At 42.3% G+C, this 23,942-nt stretch overlaps 1 protein-coding gene across 1 annotated transcript in view; it reads right to left on the reverse strand.

The window, feature by feature from the left end:
• LOC143805920 (cytochrome P450 2G1-like) overlaps positions 1–23,942 on the reverse strand; it is a 41,094-nt gene that overhangs the window by 14,678 nt on the left and 2,474 nt on the right. The window contains exons 3-5 of the mRNA XM_077285679.1: positions 23,089–23,241; positions 20,845–21,005; positions 9,618–9,794 (exon numbers count right to left, since the gene is read on the reverse strand). Coding sequence (XP_077141794.1) covers positions 9,618–9,794; positions 20,845–21,005; positions 23,089–23,241 — 491 coding nt within the window. The remainder of the gene's footprint in view (positions 1–9,617; positions 9,795–20,844; positions 21,006–23,088; positions 23,242–23,942) is intronic.

The raw sequence follows: 23,942 nt of genomic DNA on the forward strand, positions 1-23,942 counted from the left end.
GTGAGCTGTGATATCACCTATTGTGAATGGTGGATCCTGAGTTATCTACTGTATATAGAGGTGTTATCAGTCATTGTACATGAGGAGGAGATGAGCTGTGATATCACCTATTGTGAATGGTGGATCCTGTGTTATCTATTGTATATAGAGGTGTTATCAGTCATTGTACAGGGGGAGGAGGTGAGCTGTGACATCACCTATTGTGAATGATGGATCCTGTGTTATCTACTGTATATAGAGGTGTTATGAGCCATTGTGCGGGAAGAGAAGGTGAGCTGTGACATCACCTATATATTGTTTTGCATTTAAAGCATCTAATGAGCATGTGCAGAGGTCATTGTACAGGAGGAGGAGGAGGTGAGCTGTGACATCACCTATTGTGAATGGCGGATCCTGTGTTATCTACTGTATATAGAGGTGTTATCAGTCATTATACAGGAGGAGGAGGAGTGCTGTGACATCACCTATTGTGATTGGTGGATCTTGTGTTATCTACTGTATATAGAGGTGTTATCAGTCATTGTACAGGAGGAGGAGGTGAACTGTGATATCACCTATTGTGGATGGTGGATCCTGTGTTATCTACTGTATATAGAGGTGTTATCAGTCATTGTACAGGAGGAGAGGAGCTGTGACATCACCTATTGTGAATGGTGGATCCTGTGTTATCTACTGTATATAGAGGAGTTATCAGTCATTGTACAGGAGGAGGAGGTGAGCTGTGACATCACCTATTGTGAATGGTGGATCCTGTGTTATCTACTGTATATAGAGATGTCTTCAGTCATTGTACAGGAGGAGGAGGTGAGCTGTGACATCACCTATTGTGAATGGTGGATCCTGTGTTATCTACTGTATATAGAGGTGTTATCAGTCATTGTACAGGAGGAGGAAGTGAGCTGTAACATCTCATATTGTGAATGGTGGATCCTGTGCTATCTACTGTATATAGAGGTGTTATCAGTCATTGTACAGGAAGGGGAGGAGGTGAGCTGTGACATCACCTATTGTGAATGGTGGATCCTGTGTTATCTACTGTATATAGAGGTGTCTTCAGTCATTGTACAGGAGGAGGAGGTGAGCTGTCACATCGCCTATAGTGAATTATGGATCATGTGTTATCTACTGTATATAGAGGTGCTATCTGTCATCATACAGGGGGGGATGTGAGCTGTGAAATCACCTATTGTGATTGGTGGATCCTGTGTTATCTACTGTATATAGAGGTGTTATCAGTCATTGTACAGGAGGAGGAGGTGAGCTGTGACATCACCTATTGTGAATGGTGGATCCTGTGTTATCTACTGTATATAGAGGTGTTATCAGCCATTGTGCAGGAGGAGAAGGTGGGATGTGACATCACCTATTGTGAATGGTGGATCCTGTGGTATCTACTGTATATAGAGGTGTTATCAGTCATTGTACAGGAGGAGGAGGAGGTGAGCTGTGACATCACCTATTGTGAATGGTGGATCCTGTGTTATCTACTGTATATAGAGGTGTTATCAGCCATTGTACAGGAGGAGAAGGTGAGCTGTGACATCACCTATTGTGAATGGTGGATCCTATGGTATCTACTGTATATAGAGGTGTTATCAGTAATTGTACAGGAGGAGGAGGTGAGCTGTGACATCACCTATTGTGAATGGTGGATCCAGTGTTATCTACTGTATATAGATGTGTTATCAGTCATTGTATAGGAGGAGGAGAAGGTGAGCTGTGACATCACCTATTGTGAATGGTGGATCCTGTGTTATCTATTGTATATAGAGGTGTTATCAGTCATTGTACAGGAGGAGAAGGAGGTGAGCTGTGACATCACCTATTGTGAATGGTGGATCCTGTGTTATCTACTGTATATAGAGGTGTTATCAGCCATTGTGCAGGAGGAGAAGGTGAGCTGTGACATCACCTATTGTGAATGGTGGATCCTGTGGTATCTACTGTATATAGAGGTGTTATCAGTCATTGTACAGGAGGAGGTGAGCTGTGACATCACCTATTGTGAATGGCGGATCCTGTGTTATCTACTGTATATAGAGGTGTTATCAGTCATTATACAGGAGGAGGAGGAGAGCTGTGACATCACCTATCGTGAATGGTGGATCCTGTGTTATCTACTGTATATAGAAGTGTCTTCAGTCATTGTACAGGAGGAGGAGGTGAGCTGTGACATCACCTATTGTGAATGGTGGATCCAGTGTTATCTACTGTATATAGAGGTGTTATCAGTCATTGTACAGGAGGAGGAGGTGAGCTGTGACATCACCTATTGTGAATGGCGGATCCTGTGTTATCTACTGTATATAGAGGTGTTATCAGTCATTATACAGGAGGAGGAGGAGAGCTGTGACATCACCTATCGTGAATGGTGGATCCTGTGTTATCTACTGTATATAGAAGTGTCTTCAGTCATTGTACAGGAAGGGGAGGTGGTGAGCTGTGACATCACCTATTGTGAATGGTGGATCCTGTGTTATCTACTGTATATAGAGGTGTCTTCAGTCATTGTACAGGAGGAGGAGGTGAGCTGTGACATCACCTATTGTGAATGGTGGATCCTGTGTTATCTATTGTATATAGAGGTGTTATCAGTCATTGTACAGGACGAGAAGGAGGTGAGCTGTGACATCACCTATTGTGAATGGTGGATCCTGTGTTATCTACTGTATATAGAGGTGTTATCACCCATTGTGCAGGAGGAGAAGGTGAGCTGTGACATAACTATTGTGAATGGTGGATCCTGTGGTATCTACTGTATATAGAGGTGTTATCAGTCATTGTACAGGAGGAGGAGGTGAGCTGTGACATCACCTATTGTGAATGGTGGATCCTGTGGTATTTACTGTATATAGAGGTGTTATCAGTCATTGTACAGGAGGAGGAGGTGAGCTGTGACATCACCTATTGTGAATAGTGGATCCTGTGTTATCTACTGTATATAGAGGTGTTATCAGCCATTGTGCAGGAGGAGAAGGTGAGCTGTGACATCACCTATTGTGAATGGTGGATCCTATGGTATCTACTGTATATAGAGGTGTTATCAGTCATTGTACAGGAGGAGGAGGTGAGCTGTGACATCACCTATTGTGAATGGTGGATCCAGTGTTATCTACTGTATATAGATGTGTTATCAGTCATTGTACAGGAGGAGGAGGTGAGCTGTGACATCACCTATTGTGAATGGCAGATCCTGTGTTGTCTACTATATAGAGAGTTGTTATCAGTCATTGTACAGGAGGAGGATGTGAGCTGTGATATCACCTATTGTAAATGGTGGATCCTGAGTTATCTACTGTATATAGAGGTGTAATCAGTCATTGTACATGAGGAGGAGATGAGCTGTGATATCACCTATTGTGAATGGTGGATCCTGTGTCATCTATTGTATATAGAGGTGTTATCAGTCATTGTGCAGGAGGAGAAGGTGAGCTGTGACATCACCTATTGTGAATATTGGATCCTGTGTTATCTACTGTATATAGAGGTGTTATTAGCCATTGTACAGGAGGAGGAGGAGGTGAGCTGTGACATCACCTATTGTGAATGGTGGATCCTGTGTTATCTATTGTATATAGAGGTGTTATCAGTCATTGTACAGGAGGAGAAGGAGGTGAGCTGTGACATCACCTATTGTGAATGGTGGATCCTGTGTTATCTACTGTATATAGAGGTGTTATCAGCCATTGTGCAGGAGGAGAAGGTGAGCTGTGACATCACCTATTGTGAATGGTGGATCCTGTGGTATCTACTGTATATAGAGGTGTTATCAGTCATTGTACAGGAGGAGGAGGAGGTGAGCTGTGACATCACCTATTGTGAATGGCGGATCCTGTGTTATCTACTGTATATAGAGGTGTTATCAGACATTATACAGGAGGAGGAGGAGAGCTGTGACATCACCTATCGTGAATGGTGGATCCTGTGTTATCTACTGTATATAGAGGTGTCTTCAGTCATTGTACAGGAGGAGGAGATGAGCTGTGACATCACCTATTGTGAATGGTGGATCCTGTGTTATCAACTGTATATAGAGGTGTTATCAGTCATTGTACAGGAGGAGGAGGTGAGCTGTAACATCTCATATTGTCAATGGTCGATCCTGTGTTATCTACTGTATATAGAGGTGTTATCAGTCATTGTACAGGAAGGGGAGGAGGTGAGCTGTGACATCACCTATTGTGAATGGTGGATCCTGTGATATCTACTGTATATAGAGGTGTCTTCAGTCATTGTACAGGAGGAGGAGGTGAGCTGTGACATCGCCTATAGTGAATTATGGATCATGTGTTATCTACTGTATATAGAGGTGCTACCTGTCATCATACAGGGGGGGGAGGTGAGCTGTGACATCACCTACTGTGATTGGTGGATCCTGTGTTATCTACTGTATATAGAGGTGTTATCAGTCATTGTACAGGAGGAGGAGGTGAGCTGTGACATCACCAATTGTGAATGGTGGATCCTGTGTTATCTACTGTATATAGAGGTGTTATCAGCCATTGTGCAGGAGGAGAAAGTAGGCTGTGACATCACCTATTGTGAGTGGCGGATCCTGTGTTATCTACTGTATATAGAGGTGTTATCAGTCATTGTACAGGAAGGGGAGGTGGTGAGCTGTGACATCACCTATTGTGAATGGTGGATCCTGTGTTATCTACTGTATATAGAGGTGTCTTCAGTCATTGTACAGGAGGAGGAGGTGAGCTGTGACATCACCTATTGTGAATGGTGGATCCTGTGTTATCTATTGTATATAGAGGTGTTATCAGTCATTGTACAGGACGAGAAGGAGGTGAGCTGTGACATCACCTATTGTGAATGGTGGATCCTGTGTTATCTACTGTATATAGAGGTGTTATCCGCCATTGTGCAGGAGGAGAAGGTGAGCTGTGACATAACTATTGTGAATGGTGGATCCTGTGGTATCTACTGTATATAGAGGTGTTATCAGTCATTGTACAGGAGGAGGAGGTGAGCTGTGACATCACCTATTGTGAATGGTGGATCCTGTGGTATCTACTGTATATAGAGGTGTTATCAGTCATTGTACAGGAGGAGGAGGTGAGCTGTGACATCACCTATTGTGAATGGTGGATCCAGTGTTATCTACTGTATATAGAAGTGTTATCAGTCATTGTACAGGAGGAGGTGGTGAGCTGTGACATCACCTATTGTGAATGGCAGATCCTGTGTTATCTACTATATAGAGAGGTGTTATCAGTCATTGTACAGGAGGAGGATGTGAGCTGTGATATCACCTATTGTGAATGGTGGATCCTGAGTTATCTACTGTATATAGAGGTGTTATCAGTCATTGTACATGAGGAGGAGATTAGCTGTGATATCACCTATTGTGAATGGTGGATCCTGTGTTATCTATTGTATATAAAGGTGTTATCAGTCATCGTACAGGGGGAGGAGGTGAGCTGTGACATCACCTATTGTGAATGATGGATCCTGTGTTATCTACTGTATATAGAGGTGTTATCAGCCATTGTGCGGGAGGAGAAGGTGAGCTGTGACATCACCTATTGTGAATGGTGGATCCTGTGGTATCTACTGTATATAGAGGTGTTATCAGTCATTGTACAGGAGGAGGAGGTGAGCTGTGACATCACCTATTGTGAATGGTGGATCCAGTGTTATCTACTGTATATAGAGGTGTTATCAGTCATTGTACAGGAGGAGGAGGTGAGCTGTGACATCACCTATTGTGAATGGCAGATCCTGTGTTATCTACTATATATAGAGGTGTTATCAGTCATTGTACAGGAGGAGACTGTGAGCTGTGATATCACCTATTGTGAATGGTGGATCCTGAGTTATCTACTGTATATAGAGGTGTTATCAGTCATTGTACATGAGGAGGAGATGAGCTGTGATATCACCTATTGTGAATGGTGGATCCTGTGTTATCTATTGTATATAAATGTGTTATCAGTCATCGTACAGGGGGAGGAGGTGAGCTGTGACATCACCTATTGTGAATGATGGATCCTGTGTTATCTACTGTATATAGAGGTGTTATCAGCCATTGTGCGGGAGGAGAAGGTGAGCTGTGACATCACCTATTGTGAATGGTGGATCCTGTGGTATCTACTGTATATAGAGGTGTTATCAGTCATTGTACAGGAGGAGGAGGTGAGCTGTGACATCACCTTTTGTGAATGGCAGATCCTGTGTTATCTACTATATAGAGAGGTGTTATCAGTCATTGTACAGGAGGAGGCTGTGAGCTGTGATATCACCTATTGTGAATGGTGGATCCTGAGTTATCTACTGTATATAGAGGTGTTATCAGTCATTGTACATGAGGAGGAGATGAGCTGTGATATCACCTATTGTGAATGGTGGATCCTGTGTTATCTATTGTATATAGAGGTGTTATCAGTCATTGTACAGGGGGAGGAGGTGAGCTGTGACATCACCTATTGTGAATGATGGATCCTGTGTTATCTACTGTATATAGAGGTGTTATCAGCCATTGTGCGGGAGGAGAAGGTGAGCTGTGACATCACCTATTGTGAATGGTGGATCCTGTGGTATCTACTGTATATAGAGGTGTTATCAGTCATTGTACAGGAGGAGGAGGTGAGCTGTGACATCACCTATTGTGAATGGTGGATCCAGTGTTATCTACTGTATATAGAGGTGTTATCAGTCATTGTACAGGAGGAGGAGGTGAGCTGTGACATCACCTATTGTGAATGGCAGATCCTGTGTTATCTACTATATATAGAGGTGTTATCAGTCATTGTACAGGAGGAGACTGTGAGCTGTGATATCACCTATTGTGAATGGTGGATCCTGAGTTATCTACTGTATATAGAGGTGTTATCAGTCATTGTACATGAGGAGGAGATGAGCTGTGATATCACCTATTGTGAATGGTGGATCCTGTGTTATCTATTGTATATAAATGTGTTATCAGTCATCGTACAGGGGGAGGAGGTGAGCTGTGACATCACCTATTGTGAATGATGGATCCTGTGTTATCTACTGTATATAGAGGTGTTATCAGCCATTGTGCGGGAGGAGAAGGTGAGCTGTGACATCACCTATTGTGAATGGTGGATCCTGTGGTATCTACTGTATATAGAGGTGTTATCAGTCATTGTACAGGAGGAGGAGGTGAGCTGTGACATCACCTTTTGTGAATGGCAGATCCTGTGTTATCTACTATATAGAGAGGTGTTATCAGTCATTGTACAGGAGGAGGCTGTGAGCTGTGATATCACCTATTGTGAATGGTGGATCCTGAGTTATCTACTGTATATAGAGGTGTTATCAGTCATTGTACATGAGGAGGAGATGAGCTGTGATATCACCTATTGTGAATGGTGGATCCTGTGTTATCTATTGTATATAGAGGTGTTATCAGTCATTGTACAGGGGGAGGAGGTGAGCTGTGACATCACCTATTGTGAATGATGGATCCTGTGTTATCTACTGTATATAGAGGTGTTATGAGCCATTGTGCGGGAAGAGAAGGTGAGCTGTGACATCACCTATTGTGAATGGTGGATCCTGTGGTATCTACTTTATATAGAGGTGTTATCAGTCATTGTACAGGAGGAGGAGGTGAGCTGTGATATCATCTATTGTGAATGGTGGATCCTGTGTTATCTACTGTATATAGAGTTGTTATCAGTCATTGTACAGGGGGAGGAGGTGAGCCGTGACATCACCTATTGTGAATGGTGGATCCTGTGGTATCTACTGTATATAGAGGTGTTATCAGTCATTGTACAGGAGGAGGAGGTGAGCTGTGACATCACCTATTGTGAATGGTGGATCCTGTGGTATCTACTGTATATAGAGGTGTTATCAGTCATTGTACAGGAGGAGGAGGTGAGCTGTGACATCACCTATTGTGAATGGCAGATCCTGTGTTATCTACTGTATATAAAGGTGTTATCAGTCATTGTACAGGAGGAAGATGTGAGCTGTGATATCACCTATTGTGAATGGTGCATCCTGTGTTATCTACTGTGTATAGAGGTGTTATCAATCATTGTACAGGAGGAGGAGGTGAGCTGTGACATCACCTATTGTAAATGGTGGATCCTGTGTTATCTACTGTATATAGAGGTGTTATCAGCCATTGTGCAGGAGGAGAAGGTGAGCTGTGACATCACCTATTGTGAATGGCGGATCCTGTGTTATCTACTGTATATAGAGGTGTTATCAGTCATTATACAGGAGGAGGAGGAGAGCTGTGACATCACCTATTGTGAATGGTGGATCCTGTGTTATCTACTGTATATAGAGGTGTTATCAGTCATTGTACAGGAGGAGGAGGTGAGCTGTGACATCACCTATTGTGAATGGTGGATCCTGTGTTATCTACTGTATATAGAGGTGTTATCAGTCATTGTGCAGGAGGAGGAGGTGAGCTGTGACATCTCATATTGTGAATGGTGGATCCTGTGGTATCTACTCTATATAGAGGTGTTATCACTCATTGTACAGGAAGGGGAGGAGGTGAGCTGTGACATCACCTATTGTAAATGGTGGATCCTGTGTTATCTACTGTATATAGAGGTGTCTTCAGTCATTGTACAGGAGGAGGAGGTGAGCTGTGACATCGCCTATAGTGAATGATGGATCATGTGTTACGGTATCTACTGTATATAGAGGTGTTATCTGTCATCATACAGGGGGGAGGTGAGCTGTGACATCACCTATTGTGAATGGTGGATCCTGTGTTATCTACTGTATATAGAGGTGTTATCAGTCATTGTACAGGAGGAGGAGGTGAGCGGTGACATCACCTATTGTGAATGGCAGATCCTGTGTTATCTACTGTATATAGAGGTGTTATCAGTCATTGTACAGGAAGGGGAGGTGGTGAGCTGTGACATCACCTATTGTGAATGGTGGATCCTGTGTTATCTACTGTATATAGAGGTGTCTTCAGTCATTGTACAGGAGGAGGAGGTGAGCTGTGACATCGCCTATAGTGAATGATGGATCATGTGTTATCTACTGTATGTAGAGGAGCTATCAATCCTTATACAGGAGTGGGAGAGGTGAGCTTTGATATTACCTATTGCGAATGGTGGATTCTGTTTTATTAGCTATATGGAGTAGCTATAAATCATTGTACAGGAGGTTGAGGAAATGATCTGCGACAACGGCTATTGTGATTTGTGATTGCTGTATTATCGGCTGTTTGTACAGATGTTATCAGTTATTATATTCCTTCCTCAGCTGATTATGAATCTGTAAAAACGCTTCCTGAAAAAACAGGAATTATGAGTCTAAAAAAGCCCTGGTGGCAAGTGTAGAAACTGCAAGATGACTCATTTTGGTTTGGTTTTTTTAGGAAAGATTGGGATATGAAAAAAAGGCAAATGCAAAAAACTGCTTGCTACAAAAAAGGTGATTTAAGACAGGGAACACAGTAGTCTGGTGTATGAAAAGAGTGAAAGGGACAATAATATAGTAGCTGATGTGGGTAATAACAATGCTCCAGCCTTCCTCGAAAATACAGGATTGGTCTGGTGTTTGATATTAATGCAGAAGTCTAAATTAATTTTTTATAAGCCGCTTGCATTTTTTGCAGTGATCGGCTGGGAGAGTCCTGTACACGCGGCTCTTTTTGTATTTACCTTTTCCATTCTAATGAGAAAGACATCAGCATAACTCCGGGGTTTATTCTCATCCAGATTTTTTTTGTTCAGTTCAACTCTTTTTTTCACAAACTGAAGGAGGTTTTTCAGACTGATCAAGATCTTCTGGTGTCTCCCAGGAATATATTGCATGACCCAGGGAAACATCTCATATAACTAAAGTTAAGAAAAGAAATGTGCGGTTAGAGCAAAATCATAACAAAGACACCATCAGAGCACTAAGCAAAGGGGGAAATTACTTAGGGAGGGGTGGACCATTAACTCCTGCAGGTTTGTTTGTATAGCGGTGTAGACTTTAACTCCGTAACACTGGATGCCTTCCCCGGAGCCCACACCTTTTCCGGCACATGATAGCTGATCTGATCAGCTGACTTGTGCCGCTAACAGTCGAGGGAGGAATTGTGGGCTGTTAACCCGTTAAATGCCACTGTGAAATGCTGACAGCAGCATAAACATGCATTTCTGGCAATCGTGCTGGAAATCCACCCATCGGTGATCCCCGTCAAGTGATTGCGGGTCACCAATTGGTTGGCATGACAACCAGAGGTCTCCTGGAGATTGCTCTGAGCACCACCCGGTGGTCGGCGCTCATAGCAAGTGAGGTATTCTGCTACATGCAGGCGATCTGATCATCACCTGTATGCAGCAGAGCTGGTTGGGTTCTGGCAGCTTTTAGTCTCCCATGGAGACTATTGAAGCATGTCAAAAGTGAAAAAAATATTTTTAAAAATATAAAAAAATAAAAGTTCAATTCACCCCCCTTTTGCCCCATTCAAAATAACGCAGTAAAAAAAAATCAAACATATACATATTTTGTATTGCCGAGTTCAGAATCACCAGGTCTATCAATATAAAAACTGTGCCTATGGTCTCAGCCTCTGCGTGCAGCATTAGCAGCATGCCCACTTCCCGGTCCATCAATGCACATTTTAAAATACTTGTGCATTTTAAATTAGGTATATAATATGTGCCTGAAAACTTCACGGTATTAATAGGGAAAAGAAAATGTGTAGCCCTGAAAAGGAGTTTTGTTTTTAGGTTGCAGCAGCAGTATACCTATTGAAGGACTGTAAGGCAATAAACCCTGCCTATATGCCTCTAATCTACACTTGTTCCTCCTCCACCGCCTATCTCTATACTGAATGCAGGTTATAGCAGTTTCATTAGAGAATGGACAATATGTAGTCCTGAAAAGGAGTTTTGTTTTAATGGGGCAGCCACAGTATACAAGTACTGCAATAGCAATTAAACACTGCCCATATGCCTGCTCTAATCTAAGTTCTCCTCCGATCAACTGTCCCAAACTGCTTCCAGAGGACAGGGTGCCAAGCATCTCATTACTAAATCTTGTATAGGACCCGTTTATGCGATGCAGCCTACCAATCACAGTAATGTCAGTAGCCAACATGGCTATGGCATTACCGTGTATGGTAGGAAATCAATGGATGTTTAATGGCTTTCTAACATGCACAACACACACTCAATCAAGTAACGAGCACACCGGAGAACCGTGATGCTCAAACAAGTATCGAGCAGTAGCCAGCACACTTGCCCATAACTAGTTGTATTGAAAACATGCCGATCTGTAGCACTCTTTTTTCCATGCAACTTGAGAATTCTGAGGTACGGACTTTGCATAAATCGACCAATTCCTGTTTCTTTCAAGGTTATCGTTCGGACAATGCAGTAATCTAGTGCATCAAAAGGAAAAACAGTATTCCTAACCTGGAGACCTTTGGGTCTGCAGAAGAAGCTAGGGTTAAAGTAATCAAGTGCATTAAAACCAATGGCAATATGCCGTTCCTATGTGCCCTTGAGTCAGTGGGAGCAACTAAGGGTAAATCTCACTAAGTGCACTAAAAAGTACGGTCAATATAAGTTTAGTCTGGGTACCCATGAGTTGGTGGGAGTAACTAAGGGTAAATGTCATCCAGTATACAAAAAATTATTGACAATGGAGTGGCAGGGTTATTAATAATTCCTTCTTACACTTTTTTGTAGGTTTATTTCAATTACTATGTCCAAACATTATAAATGTTATCTAATAGTTATTAATGTTTACCTGTTAAGTACTCTCTTTATAATATATTTCTTTATGTACCATATATACTCGCCAAGAAAATACTGTAAGGTGTTTATAAAAATTAAAAAATAAATGGAATAAATAAAATTTTGTCCAGTGGGGTTAGTTACTGTGCATAATAGTGGCTTTCTAGAACCGAAAACGGTGAATTGATTAAAACTAGCTAGAATACATGCAGTAAAATAGTTTTTGAGATATGACAGATGTCCCTATACATGTATTCACACTGCTGTTGCCTCCTTTATTATTGTTTAGTTTCCACATTTCACATTACAGGATTTTTCATGACTGTTAATTCTCCTTAGTTACCTTATCATCAGTCACAAGATAGTAGAATCGCATTGTTTAAATTAAGGCCCCGTCTCACATAGCGAGATCGCTAGCGATATCGCTGCTGAGTCACAAGTTTTGTGACGCAACAGCGACCTCAGTAGCGATCTCGCTATGTGTGACACGTACCAGCGATCAGGCCCCTGCTGTGAGATCGCTGGTCGTGCCGGAATGGCCTGGACCTTTTTTTGGTCGTTGAGGTCCCGCTGACATCGCTGAATCGGTGTGTGTGACACCGATCCAGCGATGTCTTTACTGGTAACCAGGGTAAACATCGGGTTACTAAGCGCAGGGCCGCGCTTAGTAACCCGATGTTTACCCTGGTTACCAGCGTAAATGTAAAAAAAAACCAAACACTACATACTCACCATCTGATGTCCGTCAGGTCCCTTGCCATCTGCTTCCTGCTCTGACTGAGATCCGGCCGTACAGTGAGAGCACAGCACAGCAGTGATGTCACTGCTGCGCTCTGCTCTCAGTGTACGGCCGGCACTGTCAGAGCAGGAAGCAGACGGCAAGGGACCTGACGGACATCAGATGGTGAGTATGTACTGTTTGTTTTTTTTGGTAACCAGGGTAAACATCGGGTTACTAAGCGCGGCCCTGCGCTTAGTAACCCGATGTTTACCCTGGTTACCCGGGTGCTGCAGGGGGACTTCGGCATCGTTGAAGACAGTTTCAACGATGCCGAAGTCGTTCCCCTGATCGTTGGTCGCTGGAGAGAGCTGTCTGTGTGACAGCTCCCCAGCGACCACACAACGACTTACCAACGATCACGGCCAGGTCGTATCGCTGGTCGTGATCGTTGGTAAATCGCTATGTGAGACGGGGCCTTTAGTCTGTTGTAGCTCTGGAATTTTGTGCAAAGATGAAAAATTATTTGTATGCACATGCACAGTCTTTCCATAGTATGTGAAACTGGTTGATGTCGCTATTAGGCATGGTTGATGGTAGTTGGTGAAGTCCATTTAAGGTGACAATTGGCCTCTTTGGTGGAGATTTAAGAGTCAAGTGGAAGTTGCAGACGAGTTAAAGAGAACCTGTCAAACTGATTCTCTTTTATAAGCTTATATGCTATTTGGTGTCTGATGAATCCTGTACTAAATAGCCCTATGTATATACATACAACACCTTACTCTATTCCTATCTAAGAAAGTAGCCAGTCATAAAAATAATATTCACGATATATTTTAACACAATGATGCAACAGAGGGGTTGAAATCATTATTTTACCAGTGTGAATATCATATCTCCTGTGTGCCCTGAGTCGCTATGTTCAGTGGCAACAATTTCCTCTTTTTGTATGCGCTCACACACTGGTCCTTGGAAAACAGTGGGCGGTGCATGCACAAATTGTGCAGATTGAGAGATCGATGCCATTACGCATGCGCCACCACAGTTTTGTTGAAGCCAATTTTTTTTTTTGAAGACCAGAATATCAACTGCGTATTCGCAGTATTTAAATTAGGAGCCAGGGCACCTCCTGCATGCCGCCCCAAAGCACAAGAATCTAATTTACATAAAACTGTAAACACAGATTAAACAACAACCACAAGACAATGGTTAAGCACAGGAGTGAGAATAATAGCGTCATTGGTGGCCTGAAAGTTTACTTCAGGCGTGCCACTCCTTTATGGCTGTCGGTCCTGGTGCTGTATGTCAGAGAGCTGGGGATGTCACAATACTTGTGAATCCCAATGTACTAGCACTTAACCTGACTCCTATTGTGATTGTTTTAATCCTGTGATTTAAATAAAGCTGTGCCATTTTAACAACCAAAATAATTGCTGTAAGCCACGGGGGAGGCGTCAGATGCTGCAGAGGGGCCAGCTGGGAGATGTAATTCCTCCCACTGGTAGCAGATTTTAATGTCGTGGTAGCTGAAGCGGGTCACTAGGATCCCTAAAAACTTTCTTCGTGTCCACAACAATTGTCAATAGCGGGAGGTGACACTTATGGAAATGGTATGGTCCCCTGTGGGCGCTCCTGTAGAGGGGGTGTCTAGATGCAGGTGTTGGAGCGCCCATGATGTTTGTGCAATTACAAGTAGCCAGACACTGCTGTACTCACATATTATGACGACACAATAGTACTGTGGAAGTTCTCACAGTTTAGGCCCTAGCTTTCCATGTTGCAGGGAAAGGTCAGACAAGATGAAAAAATCTTTTCAGTGCCGGTACAAATCCCTTCTATATTTTACAGTAATACCGCTCTTATCTGCAATTCATGTAAGGTGAGGTGTGGCAGTAGCTACAGCTTATGACAGGCATCTAGTCAGGGATTATTGCATTATAAATTTTTAGCCTTGCTGCTTTTTTCCATTAACTCATTAACCAACTCGTTTTTTTTTATGGTGATATGCACTCAGAAATTCATCAAAGCTGGCAATGTTACTTGCGTTCTTCCACAGTTTGTCGCTGCCACTTATAAGAAAAAAATATTTCAGGGCTGGTTCAAATCCCTTCTGTATTTTACAATAATACCTCTCTTATCTGCAATTTGTTTACGGTGAGGTGTGACAGTAGGCATCTAGTCAAGGACTATTGCCTTATAAATTCTAAGCCTTGCTTAGTATGTTAGTATGTACTATTTATTCATTGTACTGTGTTGTTTCATGTAGATTGTTCACTGACATCTAAATTAAATCTTTTTGGCTACATTGGGATTTACACTTTGTTCAATATGCACTGAAGCACCTTATTGCAGTCGGCTTAGTGATTGTGACCTTGTGGATATCCCAGCTTCTATGGTTCATACCAGGTAAATCCTGACCATATGCACGGTAATCTACATACACACATATGCTGGCACTTGGGTTTTATGGGTGTATTTCCTCCCATATATTATGGATAAGATATTAAATATTTAGCCATTTTCTCTTATCTATATGAACATATGCACTAGCATGGACTTTAACAGAGGTGTCAAACTGCATTCCTGAAGGGCCGCAAGCAGGTCTTGTTTTCAGGATTTCCTTGTATTGCACAGGTGATAATTTAATCACCTGCACAGAATGATTCCAGCACCTTGAGCAATGCGAGGGACATCTTTAAAACACGCATGGTCTGAGGTTCTCGAGGAATGCAGTTTGAGACCGCTGGACTAGAATATTAACCCAATGTGCTGCAATCTACTGTTAGTATGTGCTGTTTATTCATGGTACTGTGTTGTTTCCTGGAGATTGTTCACTGACATCTAAATTAAATCTTTTTGACTACATTGTCTTAGTGAATGGGACCCTGTGGATATATAACACCTATATTGCTATATTATTGGTATTATGCACTTGGCCCTGTGATATTTTCTATTTCCATCATAATATATATATATATATATATATATATATATATATATATATATATATATATATATATATATATATATATATATATATATATATATATATATATATATATATATATATATATATATATATATACATATATATATATTTATTTTTTTCTTATTAAATGTACCACAGGTTCAATCTCCATGAAGCTATAGAGTTGTCAAAATTACAGGTGCTTCTCACAAAATTAGAATATCATCAAAAAGTTAATTTATTTCAGTTCTTCAATCCAAAAAGTGAAACTCATAATATATAGAGTTATTACAAACAGAGTGATCTATTTCAAGTGTTTATTTCTGTTAATGTTGATGATTATAGCTTACAGCCAATGAAAACCCAAAAGTCATTATCTCAGTAAACTTGAATAATTAAGAAAAACACCTGCAAAGGCTTCCTAAGGGTATGACTCCACTGTCAGGATGGCCGGCGATATCGCCGCAGCGGCGAAGCCGCTCGGCGCTAAGCCCCGCCCCCTTTCTGGGACGCGATCATGCCGGATGTGTTAACTCTTCACATCTGGGATGATCGCTCTGTCCCATAGGGCCCTGTGATATGCCTTGCGGGGACGCTGCGTCCCCGCAAGGTGTACGGGCATGCTGCGATCTGAAAAGACGCACAGCATGTCCGTAGTCGCAGGGCCGCCGCGTGCGGGTTTCCACGCATAGTGGAGACGGGATTTCATCAAATCCCCTCCACTATGCTGGAACATCTGGACGCTGCTTGTTTGACGCTGCAGCGCTGCGCAGCGTCAAACAAGCAGCGTTTCCTGAACGTGGAAACATACCCTTAGGGTTTAAAAAGTGTCCTTAGTCTGTTTCAGTAGGCTCTACAATCATGGAGAAGACTGCTGACTTGACAGATGTCCAGAAGGCAGTCATTGACACACTCCACATGGAGGGTAAGCCACAAAAGGTCATTGCTAAAGAATCTGGCTTTTCACAGAGTGCTGTATCCAAGAATATTAATGGAAAGTTGAGTGGAAGGAAAAAGTGTGGTAGAAAAAGGTTCACAAGCAACTGGGATAACCGCAGTCTTGAAAAGATTGTTAAGAAAAGGCCATTCAAAAATTTGGGGAAGATTCACAAGGAGTGGACTGCTACTGGAGTCATTGTTCAAGAGCCACCACACACAGACTTATCCAGGACATGGGCTACAAGTGTTGCATTCTTGTGTCAAGCCACTCATGACTATTAGACAATGCCAGAAGCATCTTACATGGGCCAAGGAGAAAAAGAACTGGACTGTTGCACACAATCCAAGCTGCTTGAGGTCTAGTGTGAAGTTTCCACAATCAGTGATGGTTTGGGGAGCCATGTCATCTGCTGGTGTAGATCCTGTCATGATCCATTTCTGGGTTTGTTTTCTGGTATCATCTCTCTGGACTGGTGATGCGGGGTCAATCCCCTCAGCCTCGTTTTGGAGCTGGCTGGGCTTTTTAAGTCCTCTGTAGTCTGCTGGCCAGCGTCAGTGATAGTTCATGCTTCCAGGCTAGAGCAGCTGACCCGTATACACTGGTGATCCTTCTGCCTCTGACTTCCCGTATTTGTATTAGACCTGTTCCCTATCCCTGATTTAGTGTTTGTCTGGTTGTTTCCCTACAGTGTATAACTCGGTCTGATCTCTGAACCCCGTCTCTTCTTTTCCGTCTCTGATACCACGTTCCCCAACCGGCTTTGACTCGCTGGCTTGTACCCCAACTTCGTCTTACGTCTCACGTTTTGGATACCGCGATCCCGTTTGGCTCTGACTTCAGACTTGTTTCTGACTAGGTGCATTGTTGTTACTTCTGGTAATTTTGCTCCTGGCAGGTTCTGACTCATCTCGTCTGACCACTCTTTTCGTTACCCGAGACACCTGTGCGGCTGCTCAGTGTTGCTGCGGTTGCGCTACACTGCACTGCAGCCACATCACAGGTCCACTGTGTTCGATCAAGACCAACGTCAGCACAGCCATCTACCAATAAATTTTAAAGCTCTTTATTAGTGATGAGCGAACCTGCTTGTCACTACTTGGTACTCGCCCGAGTATCACTACGCTCAGTGTACTCGGCGAGCACCGAGTATTTCCTGTATTAGGCAAGAGCTTGGGTCTCCTCCTTTTAATTGTAGCCCTTATTAGAGTGCCAATCAGCATGCAGGGATTGTCAGCCATACACTGTAATACCGCAGCCATCTTTTGTTGTGGCATTACAGTGATTGGCTGGCCGCACAGCGTCATCAGGTCTATAAGAAACCTGGCGCCACCCTGCTCACCGCATTCTGCTCCAGACTTAGCTAGTGTAGGGAGAGCTGCTGCTGAGATACGGTCAGATTCATTCTTTTAATAGTTAGTGTGGGTCTTCTAGTCTTCTATCCACAAATCCTGATAAACCAACAGTCCTTTTTAGGGCTAATTCGGGGGTATATAGATTGCAGTGCTAGGTAGCCAGGGGAGTCTATGTGCACATACACACATCAGAGTAAGGCCTGAAGGCACTCTATGTGAGTTTATAGATCTCACTGCATACCTCAAAAAGCTCCATTCCTGTCTGCTGCAGTGTATTTTATATATATGTAGCTGCAGGTATCCGTAGCAATTTTTATTTTTTTTTGCAGCTTATACCTGCTCATTTTATTAGAAAGCAATTCATAGCCCCCTTTTTTCTACATTTATTTGCTTGGTCATGCTGCAATCTGCCGCCAGGTCATTGCAATACAAGAGCGGGAAAATCTAGCAATTTAAAAAAAAATTTGTCCCAGGAATCAGATGTGAGTGTGTATACCATTGCGCTAAATATTGTACAATTTTAGTACTCCAAATTTTTTATTTTAGTGTCATAGCCCACTTATTGACACAATTTTGGTGGTCTGCAAAAAATCAAGACCACATTTTGATCAGTCTGTATCTCCGTCAGACGCACGGTGTATCTGTGGTGTCCAAATCCTCGCTTTGCAGGCATACATTGCATTTTTGGGTCTGCTACCCTTGCTGTATACAGAATTTTGGGGTTTAAAAATTTTACAAAATACAGGCCACATATTAAAAGTCTTATCTCAGTCAAACGCCTGGTCTATCTGTGGTCTCCAAATCTTTGCTTTTCAGGCATACATTCCAGTTTTTGGTATGCTACCCTTGGTGTATACAGTACTTTGTTGTTTTTAAAATTGTAAAAAATACAGGCCACATATTGAAACAGTCTGTTATCTCAGTCACATGTCTGGTCTATCTGTGTTCTGCAAATCTTGGCTTTTCAGGCATACATTCCAGGTTTTTGGTCTGCCACTCTTGGTGTATACAGTATTTTGTAGTTTTTAAAATTGTAAAAAATACAGGCCACGTATTGAAGCAGTCTGTTATCTCAGTCACACGTCTGGTCTATCTGTGGTCTGCAAATCTTGCCTTTTCAGGCATACATTCCAGTTTTTGGTCTGCCACCCTTATTGTATACAGTATTTTGTGGTTTTAAAAATTTTAAAAAATACAGACCACATATTGAAACAGTCTGTTATCTCCGTCGGACGCCCGTTCTATGTGTCGTTTAAAAATAGTTGTTTTTCATGCATACATTCCAATTTTTGGTCTGTCGAATACCCTAGGTCTTAACACTATTTTGGTAAAAAAACAACAACATATATTACAGTGTGGTAGATCCGTGGCACGCCTCATCTATCTGGCTTTGAGGCTTCCATCTCCTTTTTTTTGGTGTGTTACACTAGCTCTAATCACTATTTAGCAGTAAAAAATAAATATACAGGCCACATATTGAAGAGTTTGGTATCTCATTCAAACACCAGATGCATCTGTGGTCTACAAATTGTGGCATTTCAGGGCTGCATTCCACTGTATTTGCGGTCTTTGGCCTGATTTCTATACAGTATTTTTTGGGTCCAAAATAAAAAAAAAAGGCCACATATTTTACAGTGTGGTATCTCCGTGACACGCCTCATGTATCTTGGGCATACATAGTGTGCTTTTCAGGCTTCCATTCACCTTTTTTGCTGTGTGTTACCCTAGCTTTAAACAGTAAACACTATTTTGGGCTGATTTTTTTTTTTTTTTTTAAATGTACCCCCCATGGGGAAATGTTTGTCAGCCCGTACATTTAGTGTATGGGCATTTAGAGTCTAGGAGACCCGCTCCTTCTAAATTGTGACTTTCTTAATGAGGCCTTTCTCCATGTCTCATCATCCACCACCACTAGAACACAAGGGTGAACGTGTTCTATGCTGCTACAGCCAGTCAATTTTTTGGAAAGGGTGTCTATGATCCCCATAAAAAATTGTTTCAAAAATGTACCCCCCATGGGGAAATGTTTGTCATCCCATACACTTAGTGTATGGGCATATGAGTATAGGAGACCAGCTCCTTTGTAATGGGACAGTTTTTTTTATGAGGCCCTCCTCCATGTCTCTTCCAAGGGGGATTGGGGTGCGTGCAAATTTGGGTCAAGCCAGCCTTTGCATTCAATGGATAAGGAAACTGTATGGCAGGACCAACTGAAGACTGTGAAGTGGGTTTTCCTGTGGCCATCTAGTACCTGGGTTCAAAGGCTTATTGGGGTGCATATGACTTGATGGAAGGGCAGGCCTTGCCTTCAATGCAACATTTTTTCAGGAAGCCCTCCCATACCTCTCGTGAAAGGGGTATTGGGGTGCGTTGTAATTCTTAGCAGTCCATCCACTCACTGCATAGGCAATAACAGCATGGAAGACCCACAGTTTAATAATGGCCCTTTAAGAATATTAATGCCGCCTGATGCCCTTCTAAAAGTAGGTCTTGTGACTTTAACATATTTCCCAGCAAAATCCATTTCGGTTACATTTTGTATGTTTTTTGGTGCACCTGTAAAAATGGCATGAAACTCTGACAACATTGCTTACCACTGTGACCTAGGAGTCAGAAATGCTTCCAGGGGCAATCCCCATGATGTTCCTGTGTCATTTGAGCAGTGTTTCCATCATTTTCTGACATTTTTAGACCTTAAAAGGACCCCTGGCTGGGAGGATAGCTGTCAAAATACTCGGGTTTCCCATAGACTTACATTGGCTTGTTGCTCGGGTCGAGTACCCGAGTATTCCAATTTGCTCGACCCGAACAACGAGCACCCGAACATTTTAGTGCTCACTCATCACTACTCTTCATGCTTCCCTCTGCCGACAAGCTTTTTGGAGATGGAAATGTCATTCCCCAGCAGGACTTGGCACCTGTCCACACTGCCAAAAGTACCAATACCTGGTTTACAAACAAAAGTATCACTGTGCTTGATTGGCCAGCAAACTTGCATGACCTTAACCCTATGGGGTAATCTATGGGGTATTGTAAAGAGGAAGATGAGAGACACCAGACCCAACAATGCAGATGAGCTGAAGGCTGCTATCAAAGCAACCTGGGCTTCCAAATTAGAAAAAAAATATACTTTGCAAAAGTCAATGTCTATTTGGAATTAATCCATCCTTACTTCTTACCTGGCCCCATTTCGAGCTGGCGATTGAGACTGTGGTATACATCATGGACATAACATTCAGGAGCTCTGCATCCTCGTAATCATGACGATTTCCAAACATGATAGTAAAGATAACATTATAGGCAGCTTTACTGAGGTATTGGCGAGGCTCCACCAATGATTCTAGAGAAAGAAAATGATATGCATGAACTATTTAGATATTTATACACATTGCTGTCATGACCCCAATGTGCATGAAAAACTACAAAAAGAATGATGCAGCCCATTTGAACCCATTGAATGGATAAAAGCCCCTTACCTAGGACTTTCATGCATTGGTCAAAAAGTCAAAACCTGCAAACTTCCTTGACCTAACAGCATCATAGATCACTACAATTCCCATGAAATAAGGTAATTTGACCCTGCATACTTATTAGAATTTGTGTTGATGATTTAGCCCTGGCACCTTATACCTACAAGTACTTTTAAACTTTTTCAGTATATGAAGGTTCTAGGCCAGATGCTTTATAAAATATAGGGGATCTCTCAACTTGAGAATGTAATAATCCTACAGTGAGCTGTATCTCCCAGCAATGAACAATGACAATAATTCAAAATCTTCTTTTAGAACAAAACAAAAATTCATAACTAGTATCTGGTGCAAGAACATCTGATATCATTGTCCTGTGTTGCTTTTGAAGACAGGAAGAGTTTTTATAGAATTTATGTCTACTCACCATCAGATAACCTACATCAATTACCTGTCCACAGCAGTGATGGGGAAGGAGAGTTTAAAGGGAACCTGTCACCCCCAAAATCAAAGATGAGCTAAGCCCACCGACATCAGGGGCTTATCTACAGCATTCTGGAATGCTGTAGATAAGCCCCCGATGTATCCTGAAAGATGAGAAAAAGAGGTTAGATTATACTCACCCAGGGGCGGTCCGATTTGATGGGCATTGCGGTCCAGTCCTGGGCCTCCTATCTTCATAGGATGCGTCCTCTTCTTGTCTTCACGCTATGGCTCCGGCGCAGGCGTACTTTGTCTGCCCTGTTGAGGGCAGAGCAAAGTACTGCAGTGCGCTGGTGCCGGGCCTCTCTGACCTTTCCCAGTGCCTGCGCAGTGCAGTACTTTGCTCTGCCCTCACCAGGGCAGGCAAAGTACGCCTGCGCTAGAGCCACAGTGTGAAGACAAGAAGAGGATGTCATCGTAAGAAGATGGGAGACCCCAGACCGGACCACGACGCCCTTTGGACCGGACCACAGCAGGACCGCCCCTGGGTGAGTATAATATAACCTCTTTTTCTCATCTTTCAGGATACATCCGGGGCTTAACTACAGCATTACAGAATGCTGTAGATAAGCCCCTGATGCTGGTGGGCTTAGCTCATCTTCGATTTTGGGGGTGACAGGATCCCTTTAACAAAAAAGAGGTAAGAGATCTATTTTCCATATGCAATAATTGCCAGCTCTTTTTCCCATTTCCATTTTATAATGAAGCCATGCTTCTATTCTCAATATAAGGGTGACACGTCCCCTCTCGAGAGGATTTTAGAGATTGCTCTTATTTTGTCATTACATTTATGACAAGTTTTTATGTTTTTTTCCCAGATTTGTGTGGTCTTCCTCTGGATTCTTTGATATCCTCCCACAATCCAATTTAGAATTTAGATTGTGAGCCTCAATGGCAACAAAGATAATGAAGTTGGTAAAGCGTTATGGAATATTATGTTCCTTTAAAAGCGAAATAAAATTAATAAATCCTCCCTTTTAATTATGTACCCAAACATGATAATCAAACATGACAGGGCCTAGCCCAGGAGACACCTTTTACATTTTAATATTTTCACATATAAAGCCTGGAGGAAAATTATTATTATTATTTATCATTATAGCGCCATTTATTCCATGGCGCTCTACATGTGAGGAGGGGTATACATAATAAAAACTTAATTAATCTTAAACAATACAAGTCACAACTGGTACAGGAGGAGAGAGGACCCTGCCCGCGAAGGCTCACAATCTACAAGGGATGGGTGAGAATACAGTAGGTGAGGATAGAGCTGGTCATGCCGCCAAAGTAATCCGAACCGATATAGCAACCATTGTAGTCACTGTATGTATGTGTTTTTACATCTATGTCTTTTTATGTATGTGATTTGTATTATATTTTTGCGTTGTGATAAGATTTTCTTGCTAAAACAAAAGATGTTTTGATTTTAGAAACCATCGCATAAGACATCAGGTTATTATCGCCTGTAACAACCTTTTGTTTTCTTGAATTCCGTCACTAGACACAAAGCTTCTTCTTGAATCCGATCCTCTATTGTCCTTTTTCCCATGCCAAAATCTTTCATTGCAGAAGCAGAAAACCTGCGAAGCGTCTTCCATCTCTCCATGTCACTCGTGAAGGCAATTCCTAAGAGGGTGAAAATAGCCAGAATGATTTTCTTACCAGTTCAAGCAAGCAAATAACATAGCAATCTATTTATCAACTGGAGTTGAATTTGTTTCCTTGTTTTCTTAGGTTGCTATTGAAAAAAACCCTTTTTTCACATTAGGAGAGATTTCCAATAAGTGCAGGTTGCTTAGAACATGTAAATCATTTGCTTTCGTCCACACCACCCTGAACATGCCCAAATCTCATCTGATCTCGGAAGCTAAGCAGGGTTGTGACTGGTTAGTACTTGAATGGAACTTGGATAGAAAAATCATTTATCCTTAGAAGGTGTGGAGCAGTTTGATCACGTAGTTGCACAAACCTAACGCTAGACAAGTATAGGCTATCCCTAAACCTGCACCAACCTCATACACATTTGTGAAATAGTTTGTGAGAAGAATGCTGTAGATAAGCCCCTGATGGCGTTGGGTTTAGCTCATCTTCGATTTTGGGGGTGACAGGTTCCCTTTAATATCAGCTCCCATCTGTGGGCTTTCCCTGTGCTGGTTATGAAAAATGCACTAGAGCCCAAGCCATTTTTTAATGTAGTTATTAATTTTACAAAGGAAGGAGACAGCTGCTGCGGAATAAAACTCCCATCACTGTCTCCTGGCCGCTCTGATCTCAGCGCGAGCAGGAGACAATAATGAGAGCTGCCTTCAGCAGACAGCCGGAACTTG

The sequence above is a fragment of the Ranitomeya variabilis genome, chromosome 2 (assembly GCF_051348905.1).
Source record: "Ranitomeya variabilis isolate aRanVar5 chromosome 2, aRanVar5.hap1, whole genome shotgun sequence".
Taxonomy (NCBI): domain Eukaryota; kingdom Metazoa; phylum Chordata; class Amphibia; order Anura; family Dendrobatidae; genus Ranitomeya; species Ranitomeya variabilis.